Source organism: Haliotis rufescens, unplaced genomic scaffold, assembly GCF_023055435.1.
Source record: "Haliotis rufescens isolate VD_foot unplaced genomic scaffold, xgHalRufe1.0.p SCAF_1, whole genome shotgun sequence".
Taxonomy (NCBI): domain Eukaryota; kingdom Metazoa; phylum Mollusca; class Gastropoda; order Lepetellida; family Haliotidae; genus Haliotis; species Haliotis rufescens.
Window position 1 is genome coordinate 91,699,793 of NW_025963779.1, and position 19,355 is coordinate 91,719,147.

The window sequence follows — 19,355 nt, forward strand, 5'->3', positions numbered from 1 at the left end:
TATATATGATGTTGACGATGATACTGTTACGGCAACGTGTCACAGTGTAGTATATACCATGTTAAAGTTGATTCTGTTACGGCAACGTGTCTCAGTGTAGTATATACCATGTTGACGATGCTACTGTAACGTCAACGTGTCTCAGTGTAGTATATACAATGTTTAAGTTGAATCTGCCACGGCAACGTGTCTTGGTGTAGTATATATGATGTTTAAGATCATACCGTTACTGCAACGTTTCATAGTATAGAATATACCATGTTGACGATGATACTGTTACGGCAACGTGTCACAGTGTAGTATATACCATGTTAAAGTTGATTCTGTTACGGCAACGTGTCTGAGTGTAGTATATACAATGTTGACGATGCTACTGTAACGTTAACTTGTCTCAGTGTAGTATATACAATGTTGAAGTTGAATCTGCCACGGCAACGTGTCTTGGTGTAGTATATATGATGTTTAAGATCATACCGTTACTGCAACGTTTCATAGTACAGAATATACCATGTTGACGATGATACTGTTACGGCAACGTGTCACAGTGTAGTATATACCATGTTAAAGTTGATTCTGTTACGGCAGCGTGTCACAGTGTAGTATATACCATGTTGAAGTTGATTCTGTTACGGCAGCGTGTCACAGTATAGTATATACCATGTTGAAGTTGATTCTGTTACGGCAACGTGTCTCATTGTAGTATATACCATGTTGAAGTTGATTCTGTTACGTTAACGTGTCTCAGTGTAGTATATACCATGTTGACGATGATTCGGTTACGGCAACGTGTCTCAATGTAGTATATACAATGTTGAAGTTGGTTCTGTTACGGCAACGTGTCTCAGTGTAGTATATACCATGTTGAAGTTGATTCTGTTACGGCAACGTGTCTCAGTGTAGTATATACCATGTTGAAGATGATAATGTTACGGCAACGTGTCACAGTGTAGTTTATACCATGTTAAAGTTAATTATGTTACGGCAACGTGTCTCAGTGTAGTATATACCATGTTGACGATGATACTGTTACGTCAACGTGTCTCAATGTAGTATATACAATGTTGAAGTTGGTTCTGTTACGGCAGCGTGTCTCACTGTAGTATATACCATGTTGACGATGATACTGTTACGTCAACGTGTCTCAATGTAGTATATACGATGTTGAAGTTGGTTCTGTTACGGCAACGTGTCTTATTGTTGTATATATAATGTTTAAGATGATACCGTTACAGCAACGTGTCTCAGTGTAGTATATACCATGTTGACGATGATACTGTTACGGCAACGTGTCTGAGTGTAGTATATACCATGTTGAAGTTGATTCTGTTACGTCAACGTGTCTTGATGTTGTATATACCGCAAAACATCAAGTCATATCATACCGAGATAAATGTCCACTATCCTTTAAACACAACTGACAAAGAAAGCACGTTTTACCGACAGCACACGAGAAAGTGACTTCGAGGTCATGCGGTTCTGGTATACATGAAATACTTACCCAACGCTGTTTTTGTCGTACGACGCTCTGAAACATAGGGATGAAGTACATTAATTATAGTCGGTGTTAAAGATTATCATTCATCAGGGCATAGAACTAAATAGCGATACAAGACATTCTTGGTTTAGAACCCGCAAAAAAATTTGATGTTGATCTACATGGGGGATAACTTAACTGGCTCCCCAATCAATGGACCCAAGACATAGATATTGAGTATTGAAGGTCGTTAACGAAATAGGCGTGTTGTCTAGCAACAAACATAAATACGAAGCCATCTTCATATTACTTTTCAAACAGTTACTGTGCTAAATTTGGTAATCAGTTGTAATAACTGAAAATTAGGATTTCGTTAAAACAACATTTCATAAACAAGTGTAAATAAAAAAAAGGTACAAATATATCCCCCGAAACAAATAATTAGCAATCATGAAACCTCTTGTACCCCTTCATCGGTACCATAAAATACTCACCTCTTACAATCAGTAAGATATGTGATCTTAAATGTCGAACCTTTGATGGAACCTGACATTCGTATATACCCGCATCTTCCAGATTAACCTTGTCAATGACAAGATGCCATTTTGACGACCCCTGAGGGTGACGTATACTAAATCTGTTATCATCTATAAACGTCAGAGTTCCCACCGTCAGAGGACTGGACTCAGAGGCTCTTCGCCAGCTAACCTGAAGAACAATAAACACAAATACAATATACATGATGATGATAGATAGTCAGTTGTTGTAATAATGTCACCTGTCTTGTCTGTTTATCTTAAGTCTTGTATTCCTGTGGGACTCCGGGTTACAATCGGTCCCAACCAACTAATGCGGCCAAGTAGAACGAATTGTAAGACTCGTTGACTTTGTTCATTGCATGTTATCCCTCGTACCCCGACGGCGTTGCGAACATCAATCACTGGATTGTCTGGTTGAGACTCGATTATTTACAGGGTACGTCACATACATGGAAAGAGGCGTTAAACAACAAACAATGTTTATATGTTATTGTGTTAATACTCTGATCAAATACTGATGTTAAGCGCTTCTGATCCTTGTGACGAATCATTCATTAATATACACACGCATACGGGCAATGTAGGTAATGTATTTAAGTTTCACCTTACGTAAATACACAATACAGAAAGCCAATTCCAGAGCCATTCACACATGGATATGAGACAATTATGTTTCTTTAGTTATGAGAAATGTGGATATATCCAGCTATGTTTGACTAGACTGTATAACATAAGGGTAGTATAATGAGGGAAATTTATGGATGTCAACTTCTTTATTATGAAGAACACAATTGTTTGGCTTCATTGTCTATTGCTAATCACCTATCAGCGGCAAATATCAGTTGGTCTCCTTTGTCAAGTTTCTACCTTTTCTTATCTTATTACTCTTGTTGTTTTTACAGGTATGTACATGCCCTCTGCCTGATATAATTCATTCACCTGATGTAAGAGTAAGCATACACTTCGAAACGTTGTGTTCCTCATAAATGTTGACATCCATAACTTCTCTCCCCTCTGTGTATCACTTCTAAATGCCCTTCAAAGACTTGATAACGGTAATATGTTTATAATTCGAAACTTAAAATCAGTTTAAACATAATAACAACATCCCTTAAGAAATAACCTAAGATATGCCCCAAATATACTACCCCCGATCTCTGGTTGTGACGTCAGTGCTGGACCTTCACACCTTCAGATCATCAAGAGTGTCACTTTGTTTCAAGAGATTTCTCTCGACAATATTTTTTTGGGGCAATACACAGCGGCATTAATCTGCCCTGAAGCCGGCCATAACAAAACTCTTGAAATGTAGGTTGATCTGGCTCTGTGTATTCTGTATAAGCACGTCACCATTCCAATTCAATGGAACGACACGTGACGTGACTCGGACGCAAGGAAGGAAGATCAGGAAGAGATTGATGGGGCTGGGCTATGAGGGTGGCCGCCATTCTGCTCCAGTCTTATTAACCTTTGTTACCTTACGGTGTAATAACTATAAGAAGTTACTGCTATTCCAGGCAATGATAATACGACTCCCTATTAGGTTATAAGAAAGGCTGTAATGCTATTCCGCACAAAATCATGGACATTGTTTTAATGTTGTCTCTGTTCTATATTCCCTGCATCTTGAAGCACTATGCGGAACGGTCGCAATGTGAAAAGACAAGATGAGATTACAGAGCCCGAATGCAGATATCTCAACTGTTCCCTGGCTTCCTCAAACAACATCCCCTGTGAGTTATGTAAGACCACATTAGCATCACTGACACTGAGTAATGTAAATTGGCACTTCTATGATCACTTCTCCTAAGACAAGGATCAAAATACAGATTATTATTTAACTTGTCTGCCTGTTTTGAGGCAAACCTAGCAATCAAGCGTGTAAAAGACAACTTTGTACCAAATCCAGATATGTTACACAAATTAACAATACAGGTTTTCTCTCCGTGAAGGGCGGGCCATCTCTGGAGAATATTGCAGTAATACATATTGTGTCAAGAGTAAATTAATAGACTTACAAACCAATTTTCGTATATACGTAGTCCGGATTGTCTTACAAATATCTTTGCTTTGATGAAAACTCCTTTTGATGAAGCCATGTTACAGCGTTAGACGTGCTGCCATTACAACATGTACAAAAAAGAACACTCTCACATTGAGGTTTTGGCATTTCCCCCCCCGAGTGAGGCATTCAATGGAATTCCGGCAGGATCTGCACCGTGTCTGACCAGCATTCAGTGGAATTGTGAAGCGATCATTACCAACTCCTTGCAGCATGCTTCACTGGGTCTCGGGGGAAGCATTAGGACTCAGTTGTGTTAATTTGTGTTTCAGCGTTACTCTGTTAGTTCTAATACAGTTCTTGTCTGTGATGCTAGCACACTGTCAGTAAGTTTTTGTCACGAACCTTTGTTCCCTCATCACTAGAGTGTCGCTGACTTGTAGTTATCCACACCGAATGGGTGTTACTTCGACATAACGAGTTACTAGATTGAGAAGCGGAAATAAGGAAATTTCATCCGAGAAATGAAAAATGAGGTGGTCGTCGTTTTTAAGACGTATAAATTCGTTTCCTCAACGTTTGAATGACGAGTTTTTTTGGTTGCTTTGGCTTTGTTATTAGTTTGACGATTTCACGTCATATAGAAACGTTTTGACAGAGACAGAACAAGATGTCTTTTAAACGCCTTTGGAGAGTTTGAATGTTCGGTACATGGCGCTTCGAGCGTGTGATAAATACGAGACATAAGACAACATAAGCAAGAGGTTGGCTGCTAGGATTACCTGTTTGTTATGTCATGGTATCCCTCAACGCGTGGACCGGTAACGTTGATAGCATCCGTGTCAATCATATCGGATTAATGAATTTGGTTTGGTCGCCCCTGTGTGTACGCAATTACATGACAATTGTGTGTATAATCATACATATACAAGCACCTGCATGACAGTTGTGGATATAATCACACATATACAAGCACCTGCATGACAGTCGTGTGTATAATCACACATATACAAGCACCTACATGACAGTTGTGTGTATAATCACACATATACAAGCACCTGCATGACAGTTGTGTGTATAATCACACATATACAAGCACCTGCATGACAGTTGTGTGTATAATCACACATATACAAGCACCTGCATGACAGTTGTGTGTATAATCACACATATACAAGCACCTGCATGACAGTTGTGTTTATAATCACACATATACAAGCACCTGCATGACAGTTGTGTGTATAATCACACATATACAATCACCTGCATGCCAGTTGTGTGTATAATCACACATATACAAGCACCTGCATGCCAGTTGTGTGTATAATCACACATATACAAGCACCTACATGACAGTTGAGTGTATAATCACATATATACACGCACCTGCATGACAGTTGTGTGTATAATCACACATATACAAGCACCTGCATGACTGTACTACACCAGTAGTATTCACACATTGTATCCATGTGGGGAAATGACCCCGGGCCTTCGGCGTGACGAGCAACCACTTTAACCACTAGGCTACATCACCGGTCCTCTGTCTATAATCACACATATTGTACAAGCATGTATATGACTATTGTATCACATATCTACAACCCAGATGGATGGGTCAAGACCACATTTGCACAGGCACCATTTTTCTAATCGGAAGTGATAAAGCCATCGTATAGTACTCGTGTCTTGAAGACATAGCGTCTGAATCATCAGTTAATCATCCGTTTTCTTTGGGAAATTTGTGTTACGAATTGGAAATAATTGTCGTCGGCCATAGGGTAAGTATATCGTTATAATCAGGAATATGATATGCTTTTTTCGCTTCATATTGCAACAGACATATAACACAGATCTTAAGTTAACAACTATTAGAAGTGAACAACTGATGTCAGAATGTACCTCGTCTGACGGCCTCGATACTACCAATCGACTCTGGGAACGACCACACTTGAAATCCTACTCACCTTCGACATTTGCCAGCTGTTGAGATGCCCTGTGATGCATGCACATAGGAGCGAAATAAACGCCAGTGAAATGTGTTACATTAGCAACATGTTACACTCTGAAAACAAACCATTACCGCTTCGGTTTACACAGAAAACAATCCTTCGCAGGTGCAATTAAACAAGTTGGTGTATATTTCCAAGAACTGGGAATTGTTGGTTCTCACCAGAAAAAAAGTCGATGAAGAAGGATCCTGCTAAACCATATGGACAACTACATGTTGGAAAAGGATACTTTAAATTCTATTATCTTGTCAAATGTAATTACTGACATCAACTTTCGAAGGGAAATACAATTACAAACGTTATAGATATTTTTTACAAATTTCTCCCAATAAAAAAAATATATTTTGTAAGTAGTATAAGCAGTTATTCTTTCTGTAATAAAACTGACATTGTAAATTATATTGTCATATAATGGGTAAGGTTTCTCGGCAGGACAAAGGCAACGGAGAAAAACGATATCCATTGGGGTAACATACGGACATAGATGAAAATATCAAAGGTCAAGTGCGGACTATTGTCAGTGTTTACAAACATGGCGTCGCCCTTGTCATTCGGCTATCGAGTCAGAATTAACCATCGGGAATCTGGAGAAACTACTGGGATAATTGCTATGATTATCAAAAGAATAGTCTATTATACTAAAAGCAATGTCTAATTGTGACGTTTTCTAAGTAATTATACAAGTTTTGGCAACTTTGGAGATTGCGAAACAATTCAACAAGACCACTAGCCTACCTTCTAACGTTATAAATCTTAAGGCGCATATTCCAGGAAAGCTTGACATGTTCTGGTGATGAATGTGAGAGATGGGAAGAGATGTTTCACAGAATTGAAGAATGGCATTATATGATAAAGAGGATACCAGGCTTGTGTGTTTGGGGGGTGGTAAATATTCTGTTTAAAGAATAAACACGATGTATGTAGCTCGCCAAGTCTCGCTAAATGCAATGTTTATTCCTAATATAGGATATTTACCACCCCCAAACACACTCGCGAGATAACCTCTCTATATTTATTAATGAACATATTGGAAAAAGTTGCATACATCTGAGCGTGTAGATATATCAATGTAGGACGGTGCACAAGAATCACGTAAAGCATGAGACTGTTTCATTCACAAATTATGGCAACCAGTGAGTTGGTAACATAAACACGACTGAAGCCAAGCATCCATCTAATACAATTATTAAATACAGAAACCACTGAGGTTGAAACACAACCTTACAGAAAAATCTGCAAAAATGTCAAAGAGCGTTGTGTACTTGATCATAATTCCTGAATCAACGCTCGCCGTTCTTGCTGGTGTTCTTGCTGATGCTGGTGATAGCTGCTTATGAATGATACCTGCCACAGCAGTTGTGGTTGAAATCAGACCTCCATCCATATTTACAGAGACGGAGTTAGCTCCCGTTGAACTAAATAAACTGACAAATATTTCTTCACTTGTTCGAATTTATTTTGAGTTGACTGCCGACAGAAGAGCCTAATTCCTCCACCTCTGAATCCTTATCGAAGGAAAACATGTTTCAAAGGCCAAAGAAAACAAATATCCTTCACTTCTTATCGCCGTAAACCCATGTTTGGGGCACAGCATGGTAATATGGCATGTATGCATTTCGTTATGATATTTGAGTTCACAAGCTTACATAATGTATTTCAGCTTTATTGTAATAACGTCGCTATGTTTGTTATGGCTGGTTTGGGTGTCAGTTTCAACATTGCAGATGGAGCGAGGTAAAAAAAAACGTTGGTGCGTATCAGAGGAGCTATTGTATTGCATCATTGTCGGGAGAAAGAGATGAAATAATAGACAAGATTATTTCAAGCAGCTTATTTCAACAGGTTTAACGGCCTTCATTATATACAAGCAATTCATTATTTTTATGCCAAATGTTCCATTACAGCTGCCACTACGCGTGATATCCTGTCTAGTCAACAGTGTTTTTTGTCGCTGAGCAAAACGCTTACTGGTTATTTTAAACCGATAAATAACAACCGTGACGGAAAAGTTAAAGATTTTTACAATTTTACCTAGACGCTTTTGCCACAGAGTTACGTATGAAACAAGAGTGATGAGCATGCGTTGTGGAACTAACATGGCCGTTCATGGTTTGTTTATTTTTTTTGTTGTTTAACGCCGCACTCAGCAATATGCCAGCTATATGACAGCGGTCTGTAAATATTCGAGTCTGGATCTGAAAATTCAGTGAGTGACATCATGAGCATCAATCCACGCAATTGGGATACGATGACATGCATCACCCGATCCCGTTAGTCGCATCTTACGACAAGGATAGTCGCCTTTTACGGCAAGCATGGGTTGCTGAAGACCTATTCTACCCCGGATCTTCAATGACACTATTTACATAAAGAACTAGTTATATACTTGTACATCAAACTATATATTTACTTTATATATAAACTGTTTCGTGGCCAGTCCTGGAAGCATATCATAATTCATATATTATTCCATATAGATATTTCAGTACATCGCAAAACCATTATATTCACACTGATATTCTGACACGCTTCTCTTCCGCACCGCAATGTATGGCGTAAGCATTTGTCTCCTACCGCCAGCCACGAGTACGTTAAGAATGTTGGAATAATAGGTAAGATATGGGACGAACAGTAGAAATACCACGGGTATTATATGGACAAGGAAATATTTCCTCTTCATCTAGGGATGAAACGAGTCCAACATACGTGGAAACAGTGTAGATAGATTCCATAAAGTTTCTGGCATTAGGAAGTGTTAAAAACCTAGCAGACTCGACGAAGAGGCAAAAGAGGTGGTAACTCGTATAGTTTATGTTGAGCAATATTCCAGCCTTCGGCGTCTACATTTTACAACTTTTGCGGTACGACGTCGACGACCGAGCATGCTCTTTCAAAGAAGATTTCAAAAGGCGTCACGTAGACTCTTGTCAAAAGTTGTTTGCTTAGGGTTACAACATGACGCCTACATACTTACATTGGACGTGTATATTGTCAGGCGTGAAGTGTTCTGATCGATTTCTAAATTCCTCCATCGTAATTTATATTCAACGCCACACAAATTAAAGCATGCTTAAGACGTAACAAATGTTTTATTGGGGATAACACTTTCTTTGTGAAGTGCAGATTCTCGTACTTGTTTGGATTGAGTCCGGTCCAGGATTCGAACCCACACTGCCAGAGTAAGGCACCTAATCGCCAGCACTCAAAATAAGAGATCTAACCCACTCAGCCACCGAAGCTTCCACAAAAATGAAAGCCCGACAACTGGTAGTCTAGATCATGTACGTTGTGTACCCCTCTGACAAGTGTAAATTCGCACGGCCCAAATGGCCGAAAGCGATGAATACACAATGTCATTTAGAAAGCGGTCATTGTGTGTTCATGATAAAGACGATCGATTTATTATGAATTCAGCACAGATGTTTGTAAACGTAATCATATTCAGTACCTCAACTCCAGAGAATAAGCAGTCTCGAATTTGCTGAAACAGGCTCCATCGCTCGGTACAGGCAAAACAGTGATGCATATTATTTTGACAGATCAACAAAAACCTGTGAAGACACCAGGTAAGGTAAGCCGCTCACACAATGTACGTGTAAACGTGCCAGTCAGTAGGGGGGTAAGGAAACACCTGGTGTCCCAGTGTTAGAGAACTACGCGGATCATGTTGATAAACGTGTCAAATAAGTAAGTTTTCTAAATGTTACATGGTTGTATAGGTCACATCACAGTTAAAAGGAGAAATGTCTCCAGAAAAAAAATCCCACATTGATCTCAATCCCTGTGGGGATTACATCACAAAATGACAGGGCAGCACTGAAAGGGGGATGCATTGAGCTGTACGGTGATAGAAGATGACCATGGTGGTTTTTGATAGCTAGCTTTTAAAACGTCTTTTCAAAAGTCCGAGAACGAATTTGATTAACAGTCTGTCACAAATCATAAGGTTATTTTGTATTTTCTTTCATCTGCGTCTAAGTCAAATCCGATTACATTTAAAGCAATAAGTTAATTGAAAGTTAAAGGAATGAACGTATTTAATAACTAAAGGACTATGTACTGATAAAAAGGATGCGTGTTTACTTTTGAGACACATCTATTAATACTGTCAGGAAGCAATGTCCTTTAATTAGTCATAAAGATTAGATCTAATACGATTCAGATGAATGTTGATGCTTTTTAACAAGGGAACTAATAACTTTAAAAGGTCAGCTTCGTGTTGATCCCAGCTGAAATTGATATTCCACGACGAATTAGTTAGACATCCCCAAACAAGTAGTAGAGATTTGGAAGAAATGTTGTGTTTACCCCAGAAACGTGGTCCCTGATGCATGATGTGTTTACCCTAGTAACGTGCTCCCTGGTGCATGTTGTGTTTACCTTAGTAACGTGTTCCCTGATGCTTGTTGTGTTTACCCTAGTAACGTGTTCCCTTGTGCATGATGTGTTTACCCTAGTAACGTGTTCCCTGGTGCATGATGTGTTTACCCTAGTATAGTGTTCCCTGGTGCATGTTGTGTTTACCCCAGAAACGTGTTCCCTGATCCTTGTTGTGTTTACCCCAGAAACGTGTTCCCTGATGCATGATGTGTTTACCCTAGTAACGTGTTCCCTGATGCATGTTGTGTTTACCCTAGTAACGTGTTCCCTGATGCATGTTGTGTTTACCCTAGTAACGTGTTCCCTGATGCATGATGTGTTTACCCTAGTAACGTGTTCCCTGATGCATGTTGTGTTTACCTCAGTAACGTGTTCCCTGATGCTTGTTGTGTTTACCCCAGAAACGTGGTCCCTAATGCATGATGTGTTTACCCTAGTAACGTGTTCCCTGATGCATGTTGTGTTTACCCTAGTAACGTGTTCCCTGGTGCATGATGTGGTTTACCCCAGAAACGTGGTCCCTGATGCATGATGTGTTTACCCTAGTAACGTGTTCCCTTGTGCATGCTGTGTTTACCCTAGTAACGTGTTCCCTGATGCTTGTTGTGTTTACCCCAGAAACGTGGTCCCTGATGCATGATGTGTTTACCCTAGTAACGTGTTCCCTGATGCATGTTGTGTTTACCCTAGTAACGTGTTCCCTGGTGCATGATGTGGTTTACCCCAGAAACGTGTTCCCTGATGCATGATGTGTTTACCCTAGTAACGTGTTCCCTTGTGAATGATGTGTTTACCCTAGTAACGTGTTCCCTGATGCTTGTTGTGTTTACCCTAGTAACGTGATCCCTGACACATGGTGTGTTTACCCTACATACATGTTCCCTGATGTTTGTTGTGTTTACCCCAGTAACGTGATCGCCCATGCATGGTTGCAGTAGCCAAGTAGCATGTTCCCTGAAGCATGTTACCAGTAAGATTGGAGTGTTGCCTTCAGTTCTCTAGCCCCATGTAGTGGTAACTGATGGATTTCAATAGTAGTGGTCACTTATACATTGATTTAGTGGCACACGTCCATGGCCCAGTATGTATGTTGCCTGGTTGGTGTGTTTCCTTATGTTAGATGTTGCATGTTTTAAAATGCTGTGGTTGTGTTCACTCATATCATGTTTGTAACGTGTATTCTTCTCAAAATGTTCGCTCAAACAGAAACATATCCAGAAGACTGTATGACAAGAGGAATGTCTTCAACTTTACATTAGTCAACTTTCCCCTAATGGCAAGAGCAATACTTAAATGGTTCGAGTGTACACACTTAACCACCTCATATGACTCTTGCTCAAGAGATGCTTGATCAGTGTTACAAGATTCACGGAAATCTTCGACTAGGTTTTGTGGTAGGTATGGGGAGAACATTTCCAAATTGACAAATTAGTGACCAACTTGTCCGATTGAATTCCCCTTTATTACTTGTACCAGAAGTTCCCGGGTTTGTTCAGGTGAACAACTGACTTGCCTTTACCTGTGTTTGTTACGTGTGCCACAGTTTAGGCTCACCTTTTCGCAGACACCATTTGATTATGATTTATAAACGCAGGCTTTGCTCTAGTCGGAATGGTACACCTTCAACAGCTACGTGTATACCAATGTTCACTCGTAGACTCGCCTTAACAGCTGGCTATACTCAATGTTCACTGGCAGACTCGTCATCAACAGCTAGCTATACTTAATGTTAAATGACAGACTCGTCATCAACAGCTAGCTTTACTCAATGTTCACTCGTAGACTCGCCTTAACAGCTGGCTATACTCAATGTTCACTGGCAGACTCGTCATCAACAGCTAGCTATACTTAATGTTAAATGACAGACTCGTCATCAACAGCTAGCTTTACTCAATGTTCACTCGTAGACTCGTCATCAACAGCTAGCTATACTCAATTTTCACTGGCCGACTAGTCATCAAAAGCTACACCCAATGTCCACTGACAGACTAGTCATCAACAGCTAGCTATACTTAATGTTAAATGACAGACTCGTCATGAACAGCTAGCTATACTCAATTTTCACTGAGAGACATGTCATCAACAGCTAGCTATACTCAATGTTCACTGAGAGACATGTCATCAACAGCTGGCTATACTCAATGTTCACTGAGAGACATGTCATCAACAGCTAGCTATACTCAATGTTCACTGGCAGACTCGTCATCAACAGCTAGCTATACTCAATGTTCACTGAGAGACTCGTCATCAACAGCTAGCTATACTCAATGTTGAATTATAGACTCGCCATCAACAGCTATACCCAATGTCCACTGACAGACTAGTCATCAACAGCTACATCCAATGTCCATTGACAGACTAGTCATCAACAGCTATACCCAATGTCCACTGACAGACTAGTCATCAACAGCTACATCCAATGTCCACTGACAGACTAGTCATCAACAGTTACACCCAATGTCCACTGACAGACTAGTCATCAACAGCTATACCAAATGTCCACTGACAGACTAGATATCAACAGCTATACCCAATGTCCACTGACAGACTAGTCATCCACAGCTATACCCAATGTCCACTCACAGACTAGTCATCAACAGCTATACCAAATGGCCAAGGATAGACTAGTCATCAACAGCTATACCAAATGTCCACTTACAGACAAGTCATCAACAGCTATACCCAATGTCCACTGATAGACTAGTCATCAACAGCTATACCCAATGTCCACTGACAGGCTATAGCTAGTCATCAACAGCTATACCCAATGTCCACTGACAGGCTATAGCTAGTCATCAACAGCTATACCCAATGTCCACTGACAGACTAGTCATCAACAGCTATACCCAATGTCCACCTACAGACTAGTCACAAACAGCTATACCCAATGTCCACTGACAGACTAGTCATCAACAACTAAACCCAATGTCCACTGACAGACTAGTCATCAACAGCTATACCTAATGTCATTTGACAGACTAGTCATCAACAGCTATACCCAATGTCCACTGACAGACATGTCATCAACAGCTATACCATATGTCCACTGACAGACATGTCATCAACAGCTATACCCAATGTCCACTGACAGACTAGTCATCAACAGCTATACCCAATGTCCACTGACAGACTAGTCATCAACAGCTACACCCAATGTCCACTGACAGACTAGTCATCAACAGCTATACCAATGTCCACTGACAGACATGTCATCAACAGCTATACCCAATGTCCACTGACAGACTAGTCATCAACAGCTACACCCAATGTCCACTGACAGACATGTCATCAACAGCTATACCCAATGTCCACTGACAGACATGTCATCAACAGCTATACCCAATGTCCACTGACAGACTAGTCATCAACAGCTATACCCAATGTCCACTGACAGACTAGTCATCAACAGCTATACCCAATGTCCACTGACAGACTAGTCATCCACAGCTACACCCAATGTCCACTGACAGACTAGTCATCAACAGCTATACCAATGTCCACTGACAGACATGTCATCAACAGCTATACCCAATGTCCACTGACAGACATGTCATCAACAGCTATACCCAATGTCCACTGACAGACTAGTCATCAACAGCTATACCCAATGTCCACTGACAGACTAGTCATCAACAGCTATACCCAATGTCCACTGACAGACTAGTCATCAACAGTCATACACTGTTAACGGACCATCTAGCATTGAGCTATGAATGCAAGCCAATCTTCAATATATTCTCTCAGTCATCCATCAACAAGAGAAGATCATGTCACCTCACTAAGTAAGTGATACTGTAAGAATGAAATGACTTGCCTTCGATTTTATGAATGCCTGCAGATGAAGTTGGTGTGTACATGTGCTAGAATGTAAACAAGGTTGTTTATGTGGGTAAATGTCTCTACTACAGCAAACTCAGCCGTTAATATAACCTAACATTATTTTAGAAAAGCACAAGTTTACACTGCCTAGCCTTTATTTCATCCGAAATGATGCATGGTGTTTCTTTAGTACTTATGATAAAAAAACAAAACTATTTAACTAACAATTAATGATGCAGCAAGGGATGTTTTAAAGGATTTCAGGATGCATCTAAAACATATTCACATGCGCATAATTATCCATAAAAATCTTTAGGTTCCTCACGACCCAGATCTCTATGTCTCTATATACATTCGTCGTGTCATGTTCCAGATGAGGAGTGCATACTGAATAGATTCGCATTCAAAAAGATTCCCCAGACAAGTCAGGAACGCTAGCATTCAATTGTTTCAACCACTCCGAGGTTTCACCTGTCTAGAACAACATCACCGTACTACCAACGATGTTCTGTAGAAATAAACACCGGAATCACAATGAATGTAGAAGCGTGCACCAGAAGGCGGCGACACAGATCCGGGCCGGTCTGACAGAAACATAAGGGATGCAGACAGCCTACAGCCACCTTTGTATAAGGGTCTGTCTCTTCGGTCTGGGTCCTGCACACTTACACCATTACTTGTCATCAGTAGGTTTAAATTGGCAACGAGTGGAGGAATACCCAACTTAAGTCATATATGTCGGAGTATATAGAAACAGTTGGGGGCAAGATGGGTATAATTCTCCCCACAGCAACAGGTAGTAAAACGCCACGCCACGGTGCAATGTTTATGTTCGGAAGAACGTAACTTTTCTAACATAAATGTGTCAATTTTTAAAATACTATGATTTATCATATACACCACAGTGTTTTAATAACTGTCCCATCAGCCACAGGGCCAAAAGGAGAACTTCTAAACATTGCTATGGGTACACTGAAATGGTTGTTGACAATACTAGAATGACATCATGTCTGATTTTTCCCGCACAAAATGTTTCTATATTGCTGAAAATTGCTTGGCAGTATGTTGATTTAAAGAGTGAAAGACTTTTACAAAATCAACGGCTATGAGGCCAAGCTAAACAGTAACACAGTTAAATGTTTAAAGAAAGCACAAGGTATGTGCTTAAACAACTGCAATATCATAAATAAGCACACATGCACGGTGACTTCTTTTTACAAGCCTATGTGTATTCGGCGATGGTTTCGTCCTATCTGTCTACCATCGACCGCAGTTGCTTTTCTTATCACGCTGAATTACGACCAGTACCAGAATCCGGGTGTGACAAACACCTACTCTTTGTTATCTTTGTTTCTAAACACAACCGCATTTTGTTTACAGACACAACAGAAGCAATGTAAACAAACAGCATCAACACTGTGAACTGAGATTCGTATATCCACTTGGAGTAGGACACGGAGAACAATCACCAACAGGAAAAGTTACAACACACCTTTGCTTGGTTATTCGCAAGATAAGATTAATTATGTTTTGGAATCCTAATACATAACAGAAATATCCATTATTAATAAGCAAAGTATCAGAACATGAAACTGGAAAGCGTATGCTCAGTTATCTTTAGCTATAATAATGGAAATGTTCAAAATAAACATGGGATGTTGGTGCTTTGATGTTGAACTCGGCTTTCAATAAGATTTCAGCCATATCACGAATGTCGGCTTAAGTCCGTAAGCTAGACGGGACTAGACCGGGAGGGCTGCAACTGTAGTGGTACTAACTACAGCGGCCGCGTCACCACAAATCAAGGGTCAAAATCGGGGGATCTGGAATCCGAACTCGAAATGAACATAGACTTATTAAAACCTCAGAAGATGGAACTTTGGTGAAATAAGTACCTCTGATGTATCCAAACTTATCAAGTCGGCATGGTTTGAATTTCAATTTTCTAAATAGTTTATAGATTCCATTATCGCAACTCGGCGGTATAAAAAAAGAACACCACTACCGAGTTGACGTCATAGTTGTGCATCTTCTCACTGATCCTCTTGTTCTTCAGTCAACACACAGATCATATACAGTAACAGCGTGTATGGATGTTGGGTGTGTACATAGCATAAGGTGACGCGTATCAGCCCCCCCCCCCCCCCCCCCCCCCAGTACATACATACGTACACCAGGTGTGTGTCCACATGGAAGTCGAATGTGAGGTGCATGTCCATATGTCTATCACTGTCAATGTGACAAAAGGGATGAAATGATTGCCGTCGTGTTTCGAGGAGTTCTGTCCACTCAAAGTAAATAAGTTTTCCTCGTCTATTTTGACGTCTCTTGTCAGGATTGCGAACACGGTCCGTTCTAGGGCGCGGAGATCTAGACGAAGCGACAATACTTGAGAATTACTGACGCTAAATGTCAATAACGTGTCACACTTCATTCACATCTCCCGAAATTACGGGATCTGACTTTGATCCGCAACTCGTGAAAACGTGTAACTTTCCGAACGCGCGAGATTATTGTGTGATTTAATTGGGAAATGCATAGCTCCTTGGAATACCTGCAGAACGTCCCAGGTTGCTTCGCCGCATCCGTAATGGAATGGGTATTGACATGCGATTGTAGTCAGCAGAACGCTTCCAAACCGAGGCACAACAGGGGATCATTAATTTGTAAATGGCTTACACAGACACGTGAGATTACATTCAATGTCAAACTTCGTTATGCCATATCATGACATCAGCGTTCAGTGATGCCGTGTGATTTTCTTTTTAATTACGTACATGATTCAGATCTGCAAGACCAAGCCGGAGCAACTTCAAACATACAGCTGTTTTCTTGACATACCTTTCTTACAATCTTTTCCACTAACGGTAACACGGAGCAATTCGAGAATATAAAATAATCCATGAAAGATTTTATGACGATATAACAATCGATTAAACAAGTCTTCACACAGCCAAATTACTACAAACTGGCAAAAACAAACGGGCATGGAGAGGTTTGTTTGTTTGTTGTTTAACGCCACACTCAGAAATATTCCAGCTATATGACGGCTGTCCGTAAATATTCGAGTATGGACCAGACAATCCAGTGATTGACATCATGAACATAGATCCATGCAATTGGGATACGCATACATGTATCGTCTAAGTCAGCTAGCCTGACCACCTGATCCCGTTAGTCGCCATTTACGACAAGCAGTGGCCTGACATGGAGAGGTGCTTACTAATCACGGAGTATGACTGACGGGTAGTTTGGATTCGAACCCACGATCAGCTGGTGATACTGACACCATTAAGTGAGGCAAATGTTCACAACCTGAGGTACATATGAAAGAAGCGCTGTTCTCACACGCCGTTCTGTGTTGGCTCCTGGAGCAGTGAGCTCATGTCATAAGAGTTTAATGACTCCAGCAATGGAAACTTTAACCCCCATAAACCCAAAACCTCTTTGAGCCAACATAAATTGATTCAAACACTGTTGAAAACTCAAGTTTAAAGCCTTTCAAAATATAAAGAGGTTTTGGATCTAAAAGACAAGTATTTCTATATACACATCAACTTTAGAAAACGGTATTGTTCCTAATGTATCCCACATTTTGTGTATGTACACGCACGTAATGGACGCCTTCCATCTGTTTAACCAGGTGAATGTATTACCCAAGCTATTCATCCAACAAACAACAAGGAACAAACACCACACACAGGAAAGTGAAAAACTCACACACAAAAAAACCCGTTAATTGAAAGAAAACGCGAAGGCGACACAACTACCCGTAGGCGTGACGGAACACTTTTTTCAAGATTTTGAAGCTTCAGTACGTATGTCAGACAGATTGTGATGAATATCATTTTCAGGGGGTAAAACAAAAATAGAAGCCAACTTGTAGAAGCTAAATTTAACATTATAATCGATGTTGTGCACGGGCGAGGGGGTATATGTTGCACATGATTAGCCAAAGCGAAATGACTCGCCACAGATAATGCATCATCTATTTGTCCCCTGTTCCAACACTTACATATATCCTTGTTGCACATTAAAAAGAACTAATTCTTTACAGATTTGTTAATATATATCGAGGGCTAATTACCATCATAGATAATCCTGCCTCGGGAGTTTTTTTAAATAATATACACATGAAGGATGGGGCTATCAAACTGCGTTCAACGTTCATAACAAGCAACTTGGCATCGGGGGCGGGAAGAAAAAGATTATACCAGGAATTGTTGCACGGCCCCAGCCAACACAAGCAAACACAATATCCATTATTCTGTTGTTAAGACGTTCAAAATCACGCCACGTCTCCACATTGTAATAAAACATGTGAACATATGTGATAAATCTGGGCAAAGTGCATCGTAGCAAGACTAAATGGAATATTTTACCAAAATAGGCATCATGGATACTTTGATTGGAACATGGTTGCTTTTCTGACATTGGTAAACTATGTTTTAATATCACCATGTCCCATATATTGTGACGTATAGAACAGGTTCATTTGTTTACGACTTATGTCGAACTTATGAATAAAACATTTTGAAAGGCTACTGCATAGAAGTCCATCTGCATCTCGGATATAATTGATGATATAGTATGACCTAACTCAATACATTCGAGCTGGATCGAGGCGGAGATAGTCTTTACCTCAACTGTTAGAGAATGAAAATCGGACAATGTTTGTTGAAAATGATTTTGCAATAACTGTATTTTATTTATGGCCTGAATTATCAATATATTTGTATAATTTCATCTTTCTATGAAAAGCGATACAAGTCAGCAATTTGTGTACTTGATATATTACATCCGGGTCAACTGAGTCAACAACGACTTCCCTCATCCCCAATGTCCTGACTCACACCGACCTACATACGGAGGAAAAAGACCATCGGCTGACATTGTCGACTGAAAGCACCGTGATCGGAAGCTATCCTATAATATGTTCTCCGTAAGTAAACATAGTCTTCCATATCCTTCAGTAGGCGGTCAAAATTGCCCAGCGTGATTGTCTGCACCTTTAAAAGGAATCTGAAAGGTCGCTGAAAACAATAATAGCCATCACGGTGCAAGCCAAAGGTCTATGAAGTGTTTACAATGGCGGCGGCCTCCGGATGAAGGCAAGCACCAAAGTTCCT

At 40.2% G+C, this 19,355-nt stretch overlaps 1 protein-coding gene across 1 annotated transcript in view; it reads right to left on the reverse strand.

Annotated features, from left to right (window-relative positions):
- LOC124134161 (lachesin-like) overlaps positions 1-19,355 on the reverse strand; it is a 155,875-nt gene that overhangs the window by 15,168 nt on the left and 121,352 nt on the right. Inside the window, exons 3-4 of the mRNA XM_046498841.2 lie at positions 1,969-2,182; positions 1,499-1,525 (exon numbers count right to left, since the gene is read on the reverse strand). Of these exons, the coding sequence (XP_046354797.1) occupies positions 1,499-1,525; positions 1,969-2,182 (241 nt within the window). The remainder of the gene's footprint in view (positions 1-1,498; positions 1,526-1,968; positions 2,183-19,355) is intronic.